At 48.7% G+C, this 22,647-nt stretch overlaps 1 protein-coding gene across 1 annotated transcript in view; it reads right to left on the reverse strand.

Moving 5' to 3' along the window:
• Positions 1-22,647, reverse strand: part of TRRAP (transformation/transcription domain associated protein) — a 108,297-nt gene that overhangs the window by 22,545 nt on the left and 63,105 nt on the right. The window contains exons 45-60 of the mRNA XM_029945749.1: positions 22,158-22,283; positions 20,317-20,463; positions 18,965-19,164; positions 18,258-18,379; positions 17,741-17,954; positions 15,844-16,023; positions 13,867-14,013; positions 10,725-10,844; positions 10,248-10,535; positions 9,950-10,087; positions 9,257-9,369; positions 8,743-8,878; positions 5,640-5,831; positions 2,933-3,128; positions 2,037-2,302; positions 1,401-1,501 (exon numbers count right to left, since the gene is read on the reverse strand). Of these exons, the coding sequence (XP_029801609.1) occupies positions 1,401-1,501; positions 2,037-2,302; positions 2,933-3,128; positions 5,640-5,831; positions 8,743-8,878; positions 9,257-9,369; positions 9,950-10,087; positions 10,248-10,535; positions 10,725-10,844; positions 13,867-14,013; positions 15,844-16,023; positions 17,741-17,954; positions 18,258-18,379; positions 18,965-19,164; positions 20,317-20,463; positions 22,158-22,283 (2,686 nt within the window). The remainder of the gene's footprint in view (positions 1-1,400; positions 1,502-2,036; positions 2,303-2,932; positions 3,129-5,639; positions 5,832-8,742; positions 8,879-9,256; positions 9,370-9,949; positions 10,088-10,247; positions 10,536-10,724; positions 10,845-13,866; positions 14,014-15,843; positions 16,024-17,740; positions 17,955-18,257; positions 18,380-18,964; positions 19,165-20,316; positions 20,464-22,157; positions 22,284-22,647) is intronic.

Genomic DNA, 22,647 nt, shown 5'->3' on the forward strand with positions numbered 1-22,647 from the left:
CCCACCAGCACAGCCATGATCAGCAAAGTGGAAAGGAACAGTGTTGGCGAAGATGTGGAGAAACTGGAAAGCAGACACTGCTGGTGTGAAGGGAAAATGGAGCAGCCACTGGGCAGAACCATTTGGTAGATTCTCGAAGAGATGAAGTAGCACATGACCCAGTGATTGTACACCTACATGCATGTACCTAAGACCAGTAAAAGCACACGCTCACACAAAACCTTGTATGTGAACATTCATAGACCAGTGCAAACCATCCAAATGCCTGTTAACTGTTGAAGGGATAAATTAACTATACAGACACACCATGGAGTATTATTCACCCAAGAACAGGTTACTGGCTGTAGCACTTGCACCAGCTACAGCATGGACGGCCAGTGAAAACACGACGGATGCTGCGTGAGAGAAGCCGGGCCCAAGAGGCCCAGACGGTCTGGTTCCGCGGATACACAATATTCACAATGGGCACGTCGCAGAGACAGGAAATGGATTAGCAGCTGTCAGGGCACTAGGGAAGGGGAAAATCAGGAGTGACGGCTATTAGGTACGTGGTCTCTTCTGGGGGTGATGGGAAGGTTTTAGAAATAGCAGGTGGTGACAGTGCACGACACTGTGAATGTACTAAAACCCACCGAAACTGTACACTCAAATGGTTTATGTCTTGTGAATTTAAAACACTAAAAAAAAAAAACAAAACCAAAACAACTTTCACCTTGACAAAACCACTTTGTTATTTAAAATAAACTAAAAAATAATGCCTATAATTGAAAATGTGAAAAGCACGCTTTAAAGCTCTACATACGGCATCGAGCAGCATTTGTATACTTCTTACAAGACTTCATCTGACGCGGTGTCCCCAAAACAGGGTTCTGTGACCTTTTTCTGTAATGGACCAGACGGTAAGAAGGTTTAGGCTTTCTGGGCCAAACATTTGTCACAACTGTGACTCGCATGATAGCAGCCACAGGCAGCGTCAGCGGGGACGGGTGGTCCCAGCATGTCAGTGATAAAAACCAGATGCTGGCCAGGATTGGCCCGCAGGCCACTGACTGGCCCCGGGCTCTAAAATGGGAACTGTCTCCGTAAAAGGAATGAAATCAACTGTGGTCCAAAATAGTCATGCTGTAAAAATAGGCAACTAAATCCATGTCATTAGCATTTCTGTGTTTGAGCAACTAGTTTTTAAGAAACGTTTTGAAGTCCTACACATGAAGCTGGCTTACCAATCTGCTGCAACTTACTATCTTCACAGACAGAACACCTGAAATCTCAGGCCAGGCAGCTCTCACCAAACCATACTGACTTTGAGCTTACGCTTCACATGCACTTCAAGTTATAAAAAACGATTTATATAATCTGATGAATTTTCTTTTTACTCTCCTTCTACAGAACATACATACTTGTTGATCTGAGCCAAGAACATTCCCTTCAGTGCATAGAACTCAGCAGTCATCTCTTTCGTGAAGTATTTTAAGTTTGTAGATTCAATAACTTCAAGGCCCTGTTTAAAAAAAAAAAAGTAGGAAAAGAGTTACTCAAAATATTTATCTAGGTGGTAAGTCCTAAAGGTCATTGACAAGTGTCCTTTAAGGTGACAGAGACCCCGCCCACCATGGACAGTTCTCGGTGGACAGGCAGCTCCTAAATGAATCGCTAAATGCCAGATTCAGTCCTGGATACCTTAAAGGGTACTGTTTTTTTCCACAGCTTCATGGGCCTAGCAGGGCTCCTTGTTTTTATTAATGTTGCTCTGATCGTCATCAAAATCTCCCTTAAACCTTCATAACCAGTTTTTAATTTTTTTCCTTAAATACATTAACCAAGTGTAGTGTAGAGTTTAGACCAGAAAGCGTATGTCAAACACTCCAGTGCTTTCCTTTCCCTTTCTGCTTTTGAAAAGGCAGAATGATGCGTGGGTATAGAAAGTTCCAGCTCACTTTCCCTACCATCTGCACCAGGAATTCCTACATGGGCACTCGCTCTCCGCCCGACCTCCTCTGCAGAGGGGCAGGCGCCGGCTCCCGAGGTCACTGTACCTGCATGCACTCATTCTTCCCCATGACTCCTGCCAGCTGGAGGTAGCATTTGACTTGCTGTCGAATCTTCTGGAAGCAATCCACAATAGGCACAGTTGGAATAGTGTGAATACGACTTAGTATGTCCAGAGCTACATTGACCAGTCCTTGTTTTCGGGCAATTTTTCCGTACTGGATGATGGCGGAGGCGGACGCATGCACCCCGAGCATGGCATTGTTGGAACTCGGGTCATGCTGAGAACTGTTTTCATATGCAGTTACAATCGCTAGAGAGCAAAGAAAAGAGCCATCGGTCTCCACCAAACATTTCTCAAAGCGTTCCACGATAAGGCTTAAATAAAAAATGAAACACACACACACATGGCTTATGGAAACGGGAAACTCTGTGATAAACCCGTTACTTTGCCTTGCGTTTTACATGAGGAAAGTATTTTATACGCGAGGAAGATGTAAGAAGCGCAGACCAGTGAGCTGGGCATTGCTGTCGTGGCTAACTATGTCACGAAGGTGGCTGTAAAGAGATGTTTAGCGAGGTGAGGAGATGGATGAGCCAAGAGGCCCAGAAAAACTGGAGAAGACTCAACATGGCCACCTTCAAGTGGCTCTTCCTCAGGGGCCTTCACGATGGGCGCCCCACCCCGGAGCTCACATCTCGCCGGCCGGCGCCCCAGCAGCCCCTCTGTGCTGGCAGCGTGTGAACACGGAGGGGAAACCTCCCCACCTCCCTCTGCCTTCGCCTTTATCCTTGCCGTAGCAACCACCACCCACCCAACCTGCCAGAAACTAGAAAATCTGGTGAAAGAAAGAAAACACGACAAAACCAAGACATGAAACCAGAACAGTGGGGGTGCCTGGAAAATTACATGATGGATGCATGCCGGACCAGGTGGGTTTACCCTGGTAGTGATGCTGCCTCCACATGAACACGCTGCTCCAGTGGGACAGGTCGTCGGACACGATCGGCAGCCGGTTCCTCCAGGTCTTCACCACCGTCTTCATGTCGTGCAGGCTGTTGTTGCGGCCCAGGTTGGTCGGCTGCAAGCCTGCATTTATTTGTGCGGCTTCCTGAAGTTCGATGATTTGCTGGGCTGCCTGAACAGGGGCGGCAGAAGGGATTCCACGGTGAGCATTACAGAGCACACGAGGAGGATTCGCCGGCACCCACAGCAATCGCCGGCCGTCAGGGTCTCATGACTCACCGAGGAAGTTCTGCGGCTTGTACAGATACCTCAAGGCCCCACTTCATTTACTCTTCATCCCAAAGTCTGCTCCTGTGATCCCCCCCCTTGTAAAAGCAGCTCCTGAGACAGGACAGGGAGGACACGGTGCAGGCAGCACACCTAGCTTACGGCAGCCCCCCAGACTAGCTCTTTCTCATTCCCGTCGCTGCCAACGAAGTCAGGCTCTCCTACCGAGGGCTCAGACCACCGCAGCCTGGCCCCGTCCCAGGTCTTCCTTCCAGCAACTTAAACCCACAGCCACACGGAGCGTCTGAAAACAGGATTCAGGTGATCCCTTTGGACTGGCACAGACATTTTCCATCATGTCCCTCACGGGTCTGTCTAGTTCATTACCCCTTACAGCCTGACGAGTTGCTGGCTATAAACTTATCGGAAACACCCTGGCACAATTAAGAGCCTATCCAAATCCTACGTGGAAGGTTCCACTCCCTCCCAGGGGGATTTCTCCCTTCTCTAAATCCTGTGTTTAATCCCTGTCCTACCACATGGCACTGAGTCACAGCCTCCTTCCTCCTCCCTCCATGGCTGTCCTCTCTCTCTAGCTGGATGTTCCTCTGGGGCAGAATCTTTGTTTTAACATTGTAGATTCTCTTGAACTTGCTATTAGGCTTGGCACCTGGTATCTCATTGCCTGATCTAATGGGAGACACTGCCTGCACGAAGCTCTGCTCTCCATCCGCACTTCAAGTTCAGGGCGTTGCCGTCAGTGTTCTGAAACCTCCCTCTCACCAAAAGCTCACCAGAAACAGAACAGTGAGTAGTTCTTTTATAATGGCTTTATGGAGACACAACACGTCACTGAAATCACTCCTTCAAGCGTTCAGTTCATTAGATTTTAACAGGTTCCCAGCATTGTAGACCCATCACCAGCACCTAAGTACGGAACATTCTCATCACAGCAGCCCTGGACCCATCGGTGGCCTCCCTGCACCCTCCCTCCCCTGAAGGGGACAACCACTGGCCCACTCGCTCTCTCTGTGGAGCGCTCTATCCTGGGCATTTCTCCTAAGTGGAATTAGCATATGGCCTTCTGTGTCCAGCTTCTTCACTCAGGTATTTTTAAGGCTCACCCACGCTGTCCCCTGTACCCGTACTCCACTCCTCCTTACTACCTGGACACGCCACTTTTTATTTACTTAATCGGTGGAAAGTCACGCGGGTGGCTTCCACATTTCGGCTATTTAATGAACACTGCACTGCTAGGAACATCGGCGTCCAAGTGTTTGTGTGGCCGTGTTTTAACTCTCCAGGACTGAAACTGCTGTCACCGTCATTCCACAGACTTCCTGTTCTAAAGAACTGGCAGACTGTTTCCACCTATTTTACCATCGCACCAGCAGTGCACGAGGTTCCTCCACCTCCTCACCAACAGGTGGCTGTCTTCTTATCCTAGTAGGTGTGAAATGGTTCGCTCCCCATGGTTTTGATTTACATTTTCCTAATGACTGATGTTGAGCAATTGTTCCCTCGCTTGTAAGATCATCCATACGTCCCCTTTATAAATGAAATTGGGTTATCAAATTTGGGCAGTTTTCAGCCATTCTTTCTTCAAATACCCCTTCAGCACCCTGTTCTGGCTCCCTTCCTTCCGGGACTCCCCACTTTAGTAAGTATGTTCATATGCTAATTCTGTATTGTTTGTAAAATGCACCCCTTAAGTCTCTGCTCTGTCAGCCCTGAGGTCAGCTGCTAACCAGAGACTTCCCCAAAGACCAGAACCTGAAGGGCTCTCAGCCTTTGCTGAGGGGCCGTGTGCCTGCTCTGGCCTGCTTCTGACACTCAGCCAGGTGGCTTTCTGTCCTCCTTAGCCATCACATCCTGCTTGCACAGAGCCTCAAGGGCAGCCAGAGGGGTGGAAAGAAGGGTGTTCTGTGGAGAGAAGCAGCACGTACGAGGGGCCGTGGGGAGACTGCGTCAGAGCCAAGTGACCAAACAGGTGCCGTGTGGTTGGGACACATTGCCTGCAACAGCGGAGATGACCCACTGGGCAAGTGGCTAAGGCACAGGCTAGACCGGCCATCTTAAGAGTCTCTGAGGATGCAGGATTGCGCGGTGGCATCTCACTGATGGTGGCACAGTGGACATGAAACAAAATGCCTGGAGCAAAATTAACCACCCTCAACGTCACTCTTGAGAGGTCATTTGTCATTTACAGCCCACGATGCTCCCAAAATAAGTAGTCACATTTCATCCCTCTGTGCGCAGACTCTGGCCTTCCTTTCACCAAGGACGAGCTTAAGCAAGAGAGGACAGGACAGGTGGGACAATCTTCCTGTCGTCCAGCTCAGTTTACAGACCTAAGCCTGGCCAGGGGCTGGGCTGCTGGGACGGCCCCCAGACTGCCGAGGACGCGCACACCCACCTGGAGCAGGGGTGTGTGCACGTGCGACACCACGTGTGGCAGGCGCCGCCACTCACGGATGGCCAAGCTGCTGGCCATCTCCACCAGGCGCTCGATGAAGCCGAGCTGCTGCTCCTCGGGGTGGCAGATAGCCAGGTATCCACGGTACATGTTGACCTTCCAAGCCATCTCTTTGGGGCAACTTACTTCTACCTGGTGGTGAAAGCACAGAGCATGGGCTGCAGTGTGAAGGGTTGGCACGGCAAGTCACTTGTTGGGCAGACAATTATACAAGGAGACAGACGTTAAGCCATGAACAGATACTTCTTTTCCTCCCAGGAGTCAGGCATCTAGAGTGCATTTCCTGGATACTCTCCTTTTCCCAATGCCAGGGAGCAGCCAGTCTCCCAGGCTCCTTGCTTTGAGGACATTAGTGATTCCAAAAAAGAGGGAAACTGATCACTGTTGTGACAGACGAGATTAATGATTGCCACTTGGCTACAAAGTCGGCCAGCGAATTTCCAAAGTATTAAATATGCGCTCACCACTGCTCGGATCAATGTAGTTTTGAATTGTTTCCAGTTCACACTGTTAGCCTGAGAAACTAATCTAACTTGTTCCATGTTATAGAAGGAAGCAGGAGGCAATGACTTAGGGTAGGAATATGGGAAAACACTCTTAAATTTTACTGTCACTTACTTTCCCCCAGATTTCTTCTATCTTGGTTATCAGTTCTAGTACGAAGCAGAGTGAGCCCAGAGCTGTCACATGTCCTCTCCTTGGCTATGACCCTGCCCCCTCATGCGGCTCAGAGCCACGTAAAGGCTCCATGTGCTCCCCCTTCTGCCGTCGAAAGCTCTGCCTGCCCACCACCTGAAGAGAGCATTTCAATTTGTCTCACTGGGTCCATCTCTGACAGAGCATTTAAAAACACAAATGATAAAAAAGTAAGGTCTTTTCAAAACAATCTCTGAGTGTTAAGAAGGAATGATCTCTCTGAAGATATTTTACATGATTTATTGGGATGCGACCAACATAACATTCATTCTGAAGCACCTTTAGAAGATACACATTACATACACTTTGGTGCCCTAATACTGGCTAAATGACGGAAGTATGGCGATGGTGGTGAAGACAGCGCCATACTGCATTTGTATAACACTCTGGCTTGTTTTTTTCTGACATCCCACTTCTTCAAGGCACGTTCACATTCACAGCCTGAGACCTCAATAGCCCAACGATGGAAGAAATTCAGCAAGACAAGCGTGTCAAAACATGTGCTTCTAACACGATCCTCTACAATCACACCGACCTCCCATTTTCTGGACTTAAATGCTATTCAAGAAGATGGACCTTTGTTAGTCATCACACCTATCTTCTGTAACACCAAGAACACATGCACCTCTTGTTTCCTACCCGCTGAAGAAAACTTACGCCGTCTATAAAACCAAACTGAGAACTGCACTTCTGCAGGCAGCCCTGTGATCACAATGCACAGGAACAAAAACAGAAGTAATCTGGCTTTTTCCCTGTAAATATTGTTAGTGAGTAAATAATTTTAGACTATCGAGACTACCTAAATTTATTGCAGACTACCCAGAATGTTCACATGCTTTGAGCTTTTTTCTAATCAGCACACACCTTACAGTTTTTGGAAAATTATCAAGGCTTTCTGAAAGAAATTCATTGATCAGACTATGGGTAGCATGGTGCTGCATGTTCCCAGCTAAGTGAGACCCTGGGAAGGGAGAAGAAAGGAAACATCAGGTCGAGCTATACTATTTACTCAGCAGAATGTAAATACGTTTTGTCAAAAAAAATTTTTTCTGTTTATCTGTAATACGTGACTGGTCATCTCTGGGAGGAACACAAACTCCCAGTATCAGATCAGCAATTTCCAGATCCCAACCAACTCCAGAGTCAAAGCCCTGGCTGTCTCCACACTCCATGGTTCACACAGCCTGTGACCACTCAGTGCTACGATCTTCTACGTGTTTGTTAAAGAGCAACATCAGTCACGACATAAAACACAGTAGCGACACAGCCACAACACAGGTTAGAGCTTTAGGCATCGTTTCAGAGACAGTAGCCCCATAACCTCACGTGCTCTTGCAGTCTCCAAATGCTGAGAGGAAATCACTGGTGTGGATTAAGTAAGCCCCTACCGGGCAGAAGGGCAGGGGAGGACCGGACGGCAGCACTTCCCTCAGCTCGACCCCGAGCAGGAACACCACACAGAAAAGGTGGACAGCGAGGAGGAGCAGGGAAAGAGGCCATGGGGGAACAGGAGGGAAGGGCCCAGATGACAAATGCAGAGCAACAAGAATGGCTGCATCCGAGGACGGTCTAATGTGGGGTCCAGATGACACAGCTGCATCGTCCAATACTGTAGCTTTTGGGGCCTGACTTCCCCCCAGGGGGAGAGGGAACTGTCTCTCTGCGCCCACTTTCCCGCTATGTACCCAGCTCCTCTGGACGGAGCTCCATTTTAAAAACTGTGGAGCTCAGGCACGCCTGGGAGGCCCAGCTGGTTAAGCATCTGTTGATTTTGGCCCAGGTCATCTCACAGTTCACAGGATCCAGCCCCGAGTTGGGCTCTGCACTGACAGCACGGAGCCTGCTTGAGATCCTCTCTCTCCCTCCCTCTCTGCCCCTCCCCTGCATTTGCACGCCTGCTCGCTCTCCCAAAATAAACTTAGCTCAACCAAGTTAATGACTCCACTTCCCTTACACTGTGCTGCTTTCACTCTCGCAACACAGAACTCACTTTGACTGCAACACCGCTTCGCTTAGCAGACCTACGCCGGCAGCTGCTACCCCGCTGGGCCCCGCCCGTGACGCACCCTTGCTGGTCCACCTCTAGCTGCGCTTCTGCACCAAGGCCCCCACGACCGTTACTACTAATCTAACTCCTAGACGGAACAGATCTAGGAAAGGGGTTAGAGATGACTAAAAATAATGTTTGTTTCCCAAGTGCTATTTTTCATCTGCCAAAATGCCCGGCATGTTTCTAAGTGAAGAGAACACCCTAGAGACTTATGGTTTTGTGGAAGGGGCCCGCGTGGCTGTGGAGAACAAAATCTGGGGCTGGGCGAGTCATCGTGCGGCAGGAAGGCGGCCTCACCTGCACCAGTGCCTCCTTCATGGCGGTCCAGTTGGACACCCGCCAGGCACACTCGAGCACTAGATACGGGTTTATGTGCCCCTTGGACTGGCCGTACTCCGTCAAGGCTTCCCACTGGTTCAGCTCCTTCGAGCACCTATACAAGACCAGGGGTTCAAGAGCACAAGTTCAGTTACCGACACACTCGCAGACTGAAACAGGGCAAGGGACAAGACTTTAAGTTGTTTGTTGCCCTTCCATAGAGGAAACAAATTCTCCCCCAGAGCAAAGGTTGGGTTCCCGAGGTGCCCACTGCAGGGAGCCACCGGCTCTCCGAAATAACGGCTCCCCCAGAACGCCCGGGCGGCCCTCCCTGCAGCGCAGAGCTCAGAGCACCGGGGGAGTTATTCTTTTCTCCATGAGGCCATAAAGAAAGCAGCGAAGCACCTTTTAAAAACACACACAAGGGAATTTCAGAGACTTTTCTACTGGTTCCCTTCACGGACTCCTGAATGCAGCAAGCGCACTGGCGTACCGAATCCAGTGGTCCTCCCAAAGCTGGTACTCTGGGAAGATGGCAGGGGACGCGTTACTCCTCTCATGCTCCTTCTTGGCCTTGTCCATTGCCTTCTCGTAAGATTCTTGTGCCTGGAAAGGTTAATCATGCTCTCAATTACTTAGGACAAGCTGGATCTCAAGCCTGGGGGTGCCCTAAGCTCTAGTCTAAGATCACCGCCATCCAAGGCTCTGCACACACAGGGAAGAGAGGTGGCTTCACGGACAGTGTGGAGACTACGAAGCCCCAGGACGAATCTCTCTGTCCCTCAGAGAGGACAGCTTCGCCTGTGCTTCTGGAGTTTCTGTGGCTCAGTGTCCTACACAAGGCTGACAGCCGTATCTTGGGACAGCGGCCCAGGCTACATTCAAAGGACAAACACCAGGATTAAGACTTAAACACTGAATACTCCTGCCATTTCCAACAGGACCAGTGACTGCAGATAAAAAGCATCCACATTAGCAACTAACAGCAGGACTAAATTTGAAAAATGTGCGCATCATGTACGTGTGTTTCTCTTCAATTGAAATTTCAAGCAGGGGGCCTTTCTATATAGGGTAAATGCTTCAAATAAACCCGTGAACTTATTTAGTGTGAACTCTGACTTGAGAATGTTAGAAACGACCTCTCCTCCGCCGTGCGGCTCGGCCAGCTCATGGGACACGGGGCTACCTGCTCGAAGAATCCATGCTGCTCGTAAGCAATGGCTGTCGCCGTCTCTGAATACTTGCAACGCTTCTGCCACAAGCCAGCCCACATATCTTCCTCTTGTAACAGAGAGTACAGTTCAGCCAAGGAGTCCAGGATCTCCTGAAAACAGAGCATGGCCTGAGCACTCCTGACAAAACCCTTTTCCTCCCAATAAAGCAACATCACTGTGCCATAACTCAGAATCGCTCGGGAGAAGCATGTTGAAACCATGAGGTCCCTGGCAAGGAAGACGAGACCCAGGACACGAGGTGGGCCTCACCTGCTGGGGTGGAGTTATGCTCTCCTGCTCATAAAATTCCGTGGTTTGCTTCGGCTTAATCTGCAGACTCAGACCTTTCTCAAAAGCCTGGTGCTCCAGCATTAACGTGGACCGGAACCAGAGGTTGTGTGTCTTCCCCAAATACTTCAGGACGCAGGGCCTGATGGGAATCGGGGGGACGCACTGGGACATGGCCTCCACGAAGCAGTTCAGTGCGCTGGGCTGACAGTCCCGCTGTACCTGGTGGCTGCCACTGCACAGGAACGGGCTGATCTCACCGGCCAGAGCCTGCAACCAAAGCACATGTGAACTCAAGTCTCTCCCGCAGTATCTGATGTATTTTGGAGTATTCACCACTACAGCATGGGGAGCGGCTCCCCCATCCTCTGAAACTTAACCAAGATTGTTTTCTTTCACAAGGATGTATCAACACCTCGAACTACATTTTCCAAAATGGGATGTAAGACATATACTCACGTGCTGCTGTCTGTCAGACAGAATTTTCCATAATCTGGGAAAAAGCTGGACCCACGTCTTTTCTGCCAGTGTTGTGGAAATGTGACACAGCTGGACAAAAGCGCTGAGCAGGGCTCCCGTCTAGAGAAAGAGCAAAGATCCATGTAACACGGGTGGGGGGTCTCACACGTCCAAGCTCGGGACACCACGGTCTCTGCTGTCTCATGCTCAATCAGATGCTTCTCCACTTTCAAACTTTCAGAGATCAACCAAGCGTCATGTCAGAGAAGAAACACAGATTCTGAGCATGCGGATCCCATGGTTTGCTTAGCAACCAGTGACATGCCTACATTTCTTAAACTTTTTTTAATGTTTATTTAGTTTTGAGAGAGGGAGAGCACACATGAGGGGGAAAAGCAGAGAGAGAGGGAGACAGAGGATCTGAAGCAGGCTCTAGGCTCTGAGCTGGCAGCAGAGAGCTCGATGCGGGGCTCAAACAAACCATGAGATCATGACCTGAACCCCTAAGGCAGCCCTGTATCTTTTAAATTTTAGGGGGTTTTATAACTTTTAAGGGCATTTTCTAACACGGTTCCCCCATGTCTGAGAAGTATAAGCACAATGCTGATGAAGATGTGTAAACGAGAGGCACAGCGATGCCACCAGAGCTGGAAACATGATAGAGAAAAGAGAAGCACATGCATGCAAGGTAAGTTATTGGCTATAATACTGTAATTCTGCAGAACAGATCAAGAACTAAAGATGCAGAGTGTCTGTGGCTCACGGTGGGCAAAACGGACAGGGAGTGGCTTGGCCTGGAATGGGCCACCCTGAGAAAGGGGCCAGGGTTTGGAACTAAGGGCCCGAAAGGTGAACCAAATCCACAGATGCCTCTTTGTCCACAGTTTTGCTGTTTTTGCAAGTCTGAATTAGCTGCTGATATTTCCTATTCAGAGGCAGGGTTCTAGCCTCCCCCGAGACAGGACTTCAGTGACACGTGTCATTACTAAGCTTTCCTTTCTCCAACAGCAAACTGAGCAAGGGAATTCACCCTCATGTCCATGTCTACTAAACATGCAGAAAGCAAACCATTTATAAATATGTCAAGGAACATGGGTGAAAACATTTGAGCCAAAATTGCTCTAAATGATTTGGTAATCAGGGGGCTTGGTGAGGAAGACAGAGATGACCTAGAGACCCTGGAGGACCTCAGTGGCTGTGCCCTCCTCCACAACCTCAGGGGCCTCCAGCCTCCAAGTGCACCTAGCAGAGGCCAGGGCACTGAAGGGCCACAGGTGATCACAGCCCTGCTGAGAGAAATGCTCGTCTCGAGCTGTGAGTCAAGGATTCCATAGGTCCCTGGCCTGTTCTCACTCACACTCTATCACAGAGAGGGGCTCTGGTGGCCCTGCCAATGCCAGGGAGGGGACAGTGGCGTCAACACATTTCCCACAGGGAGGAAGATGGTCAATTCTGGGACAAGATGCCCACAGTAGAGGGCAGGAGTGCCTGGTTCCATGAAGGACCCGTTCAGATGCCTCCTAGTCCCTCTGGACTGAGAACCAAATGGTCTGGAGGCGCTGAGTGGCCCCTGACCACTTCATAGGTAAAGGGGCTTCGGGAAGGGAAATGTCAGGTCAGACAGACTTATAAATGCAGTGACTTATAAATCCTGCCTTGCTCTATAGGAAAGAAGAGAAAGAAAAGAAAGAAAAATAACTTGCACGAACACACGATAAAACAACATGAACACCACTCGTTCTGACTCCGGAAGCCTCCTGGCGGCTTCTCCACCTGACACAGTCACACCCATCTGACTTGTTTGTTACTCTCCCACTGGAATACGAGCCCCACAGGGCTGCCTCTCTCGTCTGTCTCATTCCGTTACACGAACTGCTAAAAAGTACTCTGATTTTTCACAATGAGCTGATCATCAAACTTATGCCAAAGCAACCAAGGAGTCAGTATTTACATGGTGACTTATCATGGTAACTGTCAGCCAAGAAAGGCTTTGGGTTTGGGGACACTGACCCACCACCCTTCTTTCTGGCAGAGATGACAGGAGGGACAGGGGCCCATAAGGTCTTCGGTTGTGAACACAAGCATGTCACCTACGTGTGAGAACACTCTGTTCCGATTCTGTGCAGAGGAACACGAAGTGTTACACGTTTATCCACACACAGACACAACAGTCGCTCAGATGCAAATTCAAAGTGTGATTTAATGTGCAAATTCAGAAAAGGTTACCAGGGAAGTTTAAATGTAAAAATGATCTGTGATAAGTAGTTTTTAATTTTTTTCACCTAGGTCCTGATGCGAACAGAATCACCACTGTTTCTTTGTAATATTCTTCAAAAGCAATTTGGTGTTTGGTGCCTTAACCAATCTTAGCCTTTAACTAAAAATCATCATATGTATGATTAACCTGAGAGTCTGTGGAAGTCAGAGTGCTTCTAGCTGGCTACACCCCAAAACAGATGCATTCAGAGGATGCCTGGGTAGTCAGGAGGTTGAGTGTCTGAGCCTTGATTTTGGCTCAGGTCATGAAACGGTGCCCCAGGCCACGTAGGGCTCTGTGCATAGGGCCTGCCTGGGATCCTCTCTCCCTCCTTCTCTGCCTCCTCCCTGATTTGTGGTTTTTCTCAAAAAAAAAAAAAAAAAAAAAAAAAAAAAAGTGTGTTTGGAACACCTCTGTCCACAAAGTGAACTAACTTCATTTACCAAATTAACCTATTCTCATTTCCTTCCTTTTTATTGCATTTGAAAAATAATTCAGCAGTCTCATCATATATTTTTACTAAACAATTTTACCATTTCTTTCAAGGGCCAGCAGTGGGAAAATTAACCCTTTCTTATTTTCTCCCACAAGATACTCTCTATTTCCTTCTCAAATCTTTACAGGGAATATCCGTGTTGGAGGCTCACAGAATTACAAGACTGTCAACTTAGAAAGGAAAGAAAATACATATAACTTGTAGAAGAAAACTTCATGCTGCTGTCGGTGACCCTGCTTTAGGATCAGAACATTCAGGGGAGGCCTACGGCCGCACCACCCTGATCTCGTCTGATTTCGGAAGCCAAGCAGGGCCGGCCTGGTTAGTACTTGGACGAGAGAACATTCAGGGGAGAAGACCACCAACGTCCCCCGGAGGCACACACAGACCTTCACCTCCCGCAGAGTGTCGAGGAATTTGTCATGTCTGTTGGTCAACATGTGCAGCTGATTCCCGATGTCCTTTTCGGAAAGTTCTTTGGTTTTGGGCGTGCTGGTCTGGTCCCCCGGGGCCAGCTCAATGTCGATCTCTACGTCCTGCGAAACAAAACCCAGACAGGCAGAAACACAGGGTCCGACGGTTAAAGAAAACCCAGTAAACAGGTCCTACAGACTCCTTGTTACCGCTCTGGCAAGTAAAATTTAGGCAGTTTCCTGGAATTTTATAATTATTTTAATCCCCCTGAGTTCTAAAATAAACAAGTAACAAGCAGACCGACTAGGCCAGACCTCTCTTATTAAAAGACACGATGGAAAGATCACAGTTTTGCTTTTCTATTTGGATTGTGGAAAGCAAAATCAAAAACAAAGTACAAACCTGAAACAATAAAAATGACGGGGGAAGGAATTACAGCCTGTCATTCCTCACAGTGCAGGGGAGCTGCCTCGCTCATCTAGGTTAAGAGCAGTCAGGGTCACTGCATGGCACCTGCTGGCACCGTGTTTATAGGACTCATTCGCAAAAAGGCAGCAACCCTTCTTTCTGTCTGAGGCTTCTGAGAAGTCACAGCCAAAATTCAATCACCAGGCCAGCCTCCAAGTCAAGTTCCCAACCACTTGGTACGTGCCCTTGACTTGGTATGTATGTGACTTCAGAGTTGGCAGTTTACTTCACAGAGGAGAATGACGGGAAGAAAAGATCCTATCCTAGATGCTCTAGTGTTCAGCAACAGAAGAAAATTTTAACTTCTTACTTGTTAACAGAATGAGTGGATATTCCACATACAGGAGAGGAATCAGACTACCCTTTTAGAGCAAAGAGGACACCTCCTCCTGCAATCCTGGGTGGCTGCTTCTAAAACCCAGCACCCCAGGGAGAGACCGAGCTTCTAAGAGCCAACACCCTAACGGAGACCCAGTTAAAAGGTCTATGCCTGGGGTAGTGGCGGCCACTCCTGGTGGAGCACCGAGGGCCACTGGGATGAAGACCTCGGCCAGTTCTGCGCTCCGAGGCTGCCCCCCGACCAGGACGAGGTGGAGACACAGGAGGTTCACAGCAGGCTGCTGGCAGAACCTGCTGGAGCTGTGGGAGGCGGCCCTCCTGAGGGGAGTACTGTGAACATGGCTACTTCTCACTTGAGAGAAAAATCACCGAACAGTAGAATAACCTGTACTAAGCAACACTAGCTCACAATAAAGTAATCTATCTTGAAATTAAACGGCAATACGAGATGCTTATCAATTCAGCCTAAGTGTCCATCAACAGATGAATGGATAAACATGTAGTGTGTATAAATACGACAGAGTATTATTCAGCCATAAAAAGGAATGAAGTCTTGCCACTTGCAACAACATGGATGGATCTTGAGGGCACTCTGCTAAGTGAAATAAGTCAAAGACAAATACCACATGATTTCACTTATATGTGGTATCTTACCAAAAAAAAAATCTCAGAGAGAACAGACTGGTGCTTGCCAGAGGCAGTCGGGATTAGGACAGGACAAAATGAGTCAAGGGGGGGTCAAAACGTATAAACTTCCAGTTATAAAATAAGTCAGTCATGGGGATGCAATGGACAGCACAGTGACTAGAGGTAATGATATCGTATTGCATATCTGGAAGTTTCTAGGAGAGTAAATGTTAGAAGCTCTTGTTAGAAAAAAAATCTTGGAACTGCGTGGTGACAGATGTCAACTAGAGATATCCTGGTGACCGTTTAGTAATATATACAAATACTGGATCATAACATTGGACACCTGGAAGCTAGCATAATGTTGTATGTCAGTTATACCTCAGTAATAAAAGAAAGAAACATCTAACTGAATGGAGGTACCACATCCAGAATGTTCAGGCAGAGACAGGCTATAATACATTACTCTTGCCCTCCCACCCCCCAATCTGGAAGGACCACGCAATCTGGAGCATTACTTCCTCTTTGGACTCGCTGTTCTCTCGCTCCCGGGGCTCCTGCTTGACATGTGTGACCATGGCGAAGGCCGCTCGGTCGTGGCTGTCGGCCAAGTTGATGACGTTGGTAATGGACGGGAGCATGGCCCCTTGGCAGCTGGTACCAATGGGAGTGCTCTTCTCACACACCGCCAGAAGCAGCTGAAAAGGATTTATGAAAAAGGCGACAAATTTAGAACATTCAGCGGCATCTGGGGTATAGGCACCCATGGTTGACACCTAGTTCTCGTGATGGGCACACAGAGGCTGTTAACTCCTGAGCCCACAGCCTTGCTCTCTGCTTCTCGCCAGGTCAGGCAGACAAAGGGTCTGAACCTTTCTTCCAGACACCCCTCACTCAGGACCTCTGACTCTGTGTCTAAGCAGAAATTCAGGATCTTTCTCCCCTACCGGACAGGCTTCCTCCTGCCATCAACTCCTGCCGAGACCAAGTTCCCAACTCACTGACTTCCTCTTCCCAAACCAACTACCCACACACAGCTGACTCAGGGCTCATCTCCCTGGGCCCCCAGTGGCTTCCCACGGCCACCAGGGGACAGACAGTGCAAGCTACTCAGCATGGCTCGCGAGCTCCTCCCTAACATAACCCTCCGGCCCACACCCAACATTTCCACACCCCTTCCCCACATCCCAACACGCTTCACCAACAGGCTGTCACCTCTCCAACCTGGCTGCCCTTCAACTAAGCCGCTCTTGCCCCTGCCCTGGTGTAGCCATAGTGTCAGAGGGAAGGTCAAGACCAACATCAACACATAAACAGACACATCCTAAAAACCAGAAACAGAAACAACAATAACCCAAAATCAAACCCCAACAAAAATGTACATACTCAAAGAACAGAGCCAAGAAATAGGGAGACTGACAGAACAAAAGGGTGCCCTACTTTAGCTTAGGTGCAAGAATGTGGCATGTCTGAGAACACAGAAGGCCAGCAGGGCCGGAGACTAATGAGGGAGGCGGGAGAGGCAAGGGTCTGGGCACATGGGGGCCAGAAAGACCATATCCTGGAGGCTGGATTTTGTGCCAAGTGTAAGGCAAGGAGTGACACACACAATCAGTGTTAAGGACAATTTTGCAGCAATGACAAAACTATGGTGGTGAGCAATGATGGTGGCCCCAAGAGAGCAGCGAAGAACGAAGCGTGAGAAGCAGGCGGCCCTGAACTAGTAACCCCCAGTGACGGACTAGTCGCACAGGACAAACGAGGAAGGAATGGCAAATCCCTGGCTTGTGCCCCCAAAGACGATTTCACGACCTTCTCTCTCCTCAGACACAGGATTCTGGTAACTTAGCTTCACTTGTAACCGAAGGGAACTGGCTGCCTGGTGTGGCAAGCAGGTAACTAAGCCAGTGAAAGGTAGTAGATCTGAATAACAAACAAGAAAACAGGAAGTCTCCCCACAGTCCTGTTAGAAACATCTGACCACCCACTGAATCGGGTGTGGCCTCTGTCAGGGGCATGCTGGCTCCTCACACTGCGGGATCAAAGTCCATGGCTTAGTCAGGCTGGTCCGGCCTGGCTGCTCTACCTTCCTGCTCTAAGGATAGTGAGACTTGACACTTAAATTTTGTTAAATCTTCAAGGGCCCGTAGACAGAATTTACAATTTTTACATTTGAGGAAAAACAAATCTCTGGCTACAAACAAAGGAACACTGTTCAATTTTCCAAGAGCTTAAAATCACGCCTAACAAAGCCCTGGAGCTGAAAGCAAAGCTTTAAATCTTTTTTCTCCTTCCTGGAAGCGGGGACAGCAGTTTACGGAGGAGGTTCCATCTTAGGCAGTGTGGACCCCTCCAGGCTACGGCGTCCCAGCCAGCCAACGACCGCGAGCTGCCGGCGAGCTGAGTCCGTCCTACCTCAATGCACTGCTTAATCCAGAAGTGGGTGCCCATGGCTTCCCAATTCTGGGAACAGGTCACATACAGCAGGCGCTCGTAAACCCGACGTTTCATGGAGTTGTCGAAAACCTCGAAAAACTTGGCCCTGATGAGAGGCTGGGCGCATCGCAGCCCGGAGAGGAAGGCGGGCTCGAGTTTTGCAGTCAGCTCGCTGCCAGACAGCGTCTCATCCCTGAAACGGAAGGAGGAACACGGGGTGGAAGATTTGCACCGGAGCGGGGAGCCCTGCAAGCGGAAGCGAACGGGCAGAAAACAAGCGGGCGAGAACGTCCCTAAATGCCAGAGTAGATCACGAATTACCACAGGCTGACGTGGCATTTGAGTAAAAGATGTGTTAATGGCACCAAAATATGTTATGGATTAAGTACAGGGATATTTAAAATTTGTCATGAAAAGATTCGACATTACGTAGGTTAATTAAAAAACACACTGTAGACACACACACGTGTAGTGTTTGGTTCACCGCCGTCATTACCTGTAGACATAGTTAACGAGGTCTAAAAACTGGGCATTTAATTCAAGGTCTTCGGGAAAGCGCTTTTCTATGTAGGCCATCATCTTCACAAGCAAAATGGACTTCTCCCGGAGTGTGGGTGTCTGTATGGATTGGGGTTTTTAAAAGAAAAGGTCAATTACTTCTCTTTGAGAAAAGACATTCAAAAGTATTTCAGCCATCTGCTTTAATTTTTAAGCTCCTACAATTTCGCCAAGTAAAATAAGACAAGTTTGTTTCTAAATGGAAAGAGCCTGGCTCTGGCTGTCTGCAAATAATTAAAATCAAGACAGCTGCCAATCTGATTTTCCTAGCAGCTGCATCTCACTTTGGAGAGAAGGTACATTATCAAGCAAATCAGAAGTTTGCAAGTCCCTTAACTAAATTCAGTAATCGTCCCTTCATCACTGATTTTTGAGGGGCTCACCTTTCCACCATAAGGACTGAGAAATAAGACTCAGTTAACATTTTACTGCAAGTGCACATTACGAAAGTGACCAGTTATTACAAGCATCTATGTAAACCCTGTCGCACGCCGTGAGAGAAATCCACCTTAAAAACCCCGTGAGAGCCGACACAGGAAAAGCGCCTTGCCGGAGAAGCCTGAGAAGAGCGGAGAAGGCCGCGCCGGGCCTCTGCCCGTGCGCGGTGGCGGGCGCCTGGCCCGAGCGCAGTCCTCTCCCGCTCACCTGACTGGCTGCCATCGGGGAATTGTTTTTAACCCACTCTTCCACGATTTTCACCACAGCCCGGAGGATTTTGGCATCCGGCGATTTTTCAATGAGGGAGGTCAGGATGGCCTGAATGAAGTTCTTCCTCATCTCCATGCTCATGACGGCCAGGCGCGTTTTCACCAGCTCCAGACTCAGCATCACCAGCTCGCCTGTTCCTGCTTGTGTGGGCAAAGGAGAGCACCCCAACAATCCACGTGATGTGCGACGTGGCAGGTCAGATTCTGCCCATCCCCCGCCCCCCAAATACTCTCCTGCGAGAGGGGCCTCGTAAGAGCCTCTGCACGGGCAAGGGGACAACGGAGCGAATGGACCAGTGAGGAAACCCAGACACGGCCAGTCCTCAAGCCACATTCACAGCACTTCTGCTCTGAGGGGCCTCTAACAGTGGTGCTGACTCTGGGTATTCACCTCCCACCCCCAAAAAAGCGTGTTGCTCAGGATCCTGGCCCACTGCTCAGGCCTGGAACCTACAACTTTATTCATCATAAGGTATAATGCTCTGATTAAGCAATCAGTTTTATAGCAAAACCATTAGATAGCTCTCACTGCGGTGAATGTCCCACATAAATGTCTAGCCACTTAGAAATTTCTTCATCCCTACATCACAAATTGGAATGTAACTCATTAAAAAAAAATTTAATGTTTATTTTTGAGAGTGAGTGAGCACACAGAGGAGTGGCAGAGAGAGAGAGAGAGAGAGAGAGAGAGAGAGAGAGAGAAAGAGGGAGGGAGGGAGGGAGGGGGAAGGGAGACGCAGAATCCAAAGCAGACTCCAGGCTCTGAGTGATCATCACAGAGCCTGACGTGGGGCTTGAACTTACAGACTGAAAGATCATGACCTGGGCCAAAGTCAGACACTTAACCGACTGAGCCACCTAGGCTCCCCTAGAATGTAATTCATTTTATTTATTTATTTTAGTATTTTTCATGTTTGTTTATTTTTGAAAGAGAGAGATAGAGCATGAGCAGGAGAGAGGCAGAGAGAGAGGGAGACACAGAATCTGAGGCAGGCTCCAGGCTTTGAGTTGTCAACGCAGAGCCTGATGTGAGGCTTGAACTCAAGAGCGGTGAGATATGACCTGAGCTTAAGTCTGACACTCAACCGAGCCACCCAGGTGCCCCTGTAATTCATTTTAAAAACGAGTCTCACTTTGGTTTTATATGAAATGCTTAGAATCTCTTCTTGAAAGCAAATGCAGAGGACTGCACAAAGGCAACAAGAATTCATGTTGGTTTCAGAATTCACTCACACAGCACCGCCCTTTCGGCGTCACACACGGTCTGAGAAAATAATAATAATGGAGCACCTGAGGTCGCCTCTGTGCTGCCGGACGCGGCCTGTGGGTTCAGGTGCTCTCGGACCATCTTCTGCAGGGAGCGCATAAAAACTGAGATCAGCCGGTCGATGTAGCTTGGATTGTTGCTGCAGGCGGACTTGAGGATCATAAGGGTCCCTGAAGGGAGAAATTGGTGTGTTTTGCTTAAGAAAAAATTTTTTTTAAACTCAGTAATCAACAAAAACGTGCTATTTAAGATATTTTGAGTGTGCTAAATATAAACGTGTTGTTTCTGACCAAGTACAGACGAGCCCCAAATGTCAACATTCTTAGAAGCTCGCTCTCTCACTCTCGAAAATAAATCAACATTAAAAACAATTTTTTAAAAAGGAAAAAAGAACAAGAAAGAAATCTTTTAAAAAATACCTAAATTATCTGGACATGATCAATATTTTAGAATTCAATTTGTACCCCATTCTGAAAAACTGCAGATCAATAAAAATCCAATAAAAATCAATAAAACATCAGAGCTGAACACGGAGTATGTGAAAAGAATGTTCTCTTTCCTGACATTTTTTGGGGAACATCCTGACCCTGACCTACACATTAAATCTATATAAAGTCATATAAATTTATGGGTGCACTCATCACAGATCTGGATAATGTTACGCTTGCATTGTTAAAAGGCTGAGTCTCAGCAGAGCGGTGACACTCAGTGATGACGAGTCAGTAACTGAGCCCAGGCCGAGGGCAGGGAGAACGGTGTGACAAGACTCCAGGTACTAGCCCCTGTGCTGCCCTCTCTCCGCTCCCCGATGTCACCCCCACGCAGAAGGGAGCCAGGCTGCAAAGCAGGATCCACTATATGATCCCACCTTAACAAAAGTCACAAAAGGATTCCTCAACCATCTAAATCTCTCTGGTTCCAGAATAGAGCCGGCAAGCCTGAATAGTAAGAGATAATTTTAGATAAATTTATGTGGTTCCTGATTTTCAGAGAACAAGTTGCAAGACTGCAAGAGTCTGGAGAGCAAGAAACTCATTAAGAAATAACGTATGCAGTTTGCAATTTCAGATACAAGTGTTTCGCATGATGAAAACTACCTGAGTACGTATTTACATACAAGTATACAGAAATAAGACACACGCATCAAGAAGAGTGAATATTTACTAAGTAATGAGACTCATAAGCATCTTTTAGTTTTCTTTCCTTCACATTTTTAAAATTTTATACAATGAATAAAAAACATTTTAAACTCCTAACCCTAAGTCTAATCTTACTCACAGACACGGTTTTCACAAACAGGAGAGTAAGCAGCTACACATTTGACGTCTGAGTATCTGGAGGCCCAGTCGTTGGGCCACCGCGATTACCTCAAAACCAGTTCTTGAGCCACGCACCCCCCCCCCAACCCCTGGGGGCAGCCAGAGCCTCTCCAAGCAGCCAGGGACTAGTTCTCGCCTGGCAGTGGCTTCAGAATGGTGAACGCGTCATGAAAGGCAGCGACCACATGTATGTGCGCTCTGCTTTAGCAGCGGCTCCAGGTGTGATGGGGACACTGAGGAAGAGGGATCCAGGGATCCACGCATCTTGGGACAGCTCCCCACAACCCAGTCCTGCACCTGAGGCTGGTGCGGGAGGAGCCCAGGGAGCACAGACACTGGTCAGTGGAAGCTCTTCCTCTCAAAGACCACAGGGGACTGTGGCCTCACGTGTCCCAGGCCACACACGACACCCTCTGTGCGTGTCAGCCCCAAGCCGCAGCTGACATCCTGAGCCTTTCCCAGAAGGAAAGCTCATCCAGCGAGCACAGAGAGATTGATACCGAAAGGAGTCACTGCTACAGAAAAACTAAGTCAGACCCACTCACCGAAGAGCTGGGAGGGGTTTGCGTTGGCGGCCTTCTCGTAGTTGGTGAGGCCTTCGTAGATGACCTTCCCGACGGCCGCGTAGAGGCACTCCAGCTCCTCGTACTTGGAGGCCACGCTGGAAGTGCCTGGGACAGAAGCGAGAGCCTGGGTGCTCAGGCCCATCCGGGCACTGGGAGGCCCACCTTCCCCACACCAGCCCTGGGCGCTTCTCTCCCACTGCAGGACGTGTGGCACTCATTTCTGAGTGGGTCCCGACATTACGGAGCTGAGCGACAACGTTTTATCCCCCAAGCCTTACCAGAGGCCACCCAAGATCCGCTCACTTATGGTACACCAAGATCTGGTCTTCTCAACCATCTGACACTGGACAAAACTCTATATATAACCCAACCTCCTTTACTGCCGTAAGGAATGTCATGATGGGTAACAGCATTTCCAAACCAAACCAAACCAAAAAACATAATGCACCGACTGCTGCCATTACATTCT

Source organism: Suricata suricatta, chromosome 8 (assembly GCF_006229205.1).
Source record: "Suricata suricatta isolate VVHF042 chromosome 8, meerkat_22Aug2017_6uvM2_HiC, whole genome shotgun sequence".
NCBI lineage: Eukaryota > Metazoa > Chordata > Mammalia > Carnivora > Herpestidae > Suricata > Suricata suricatta.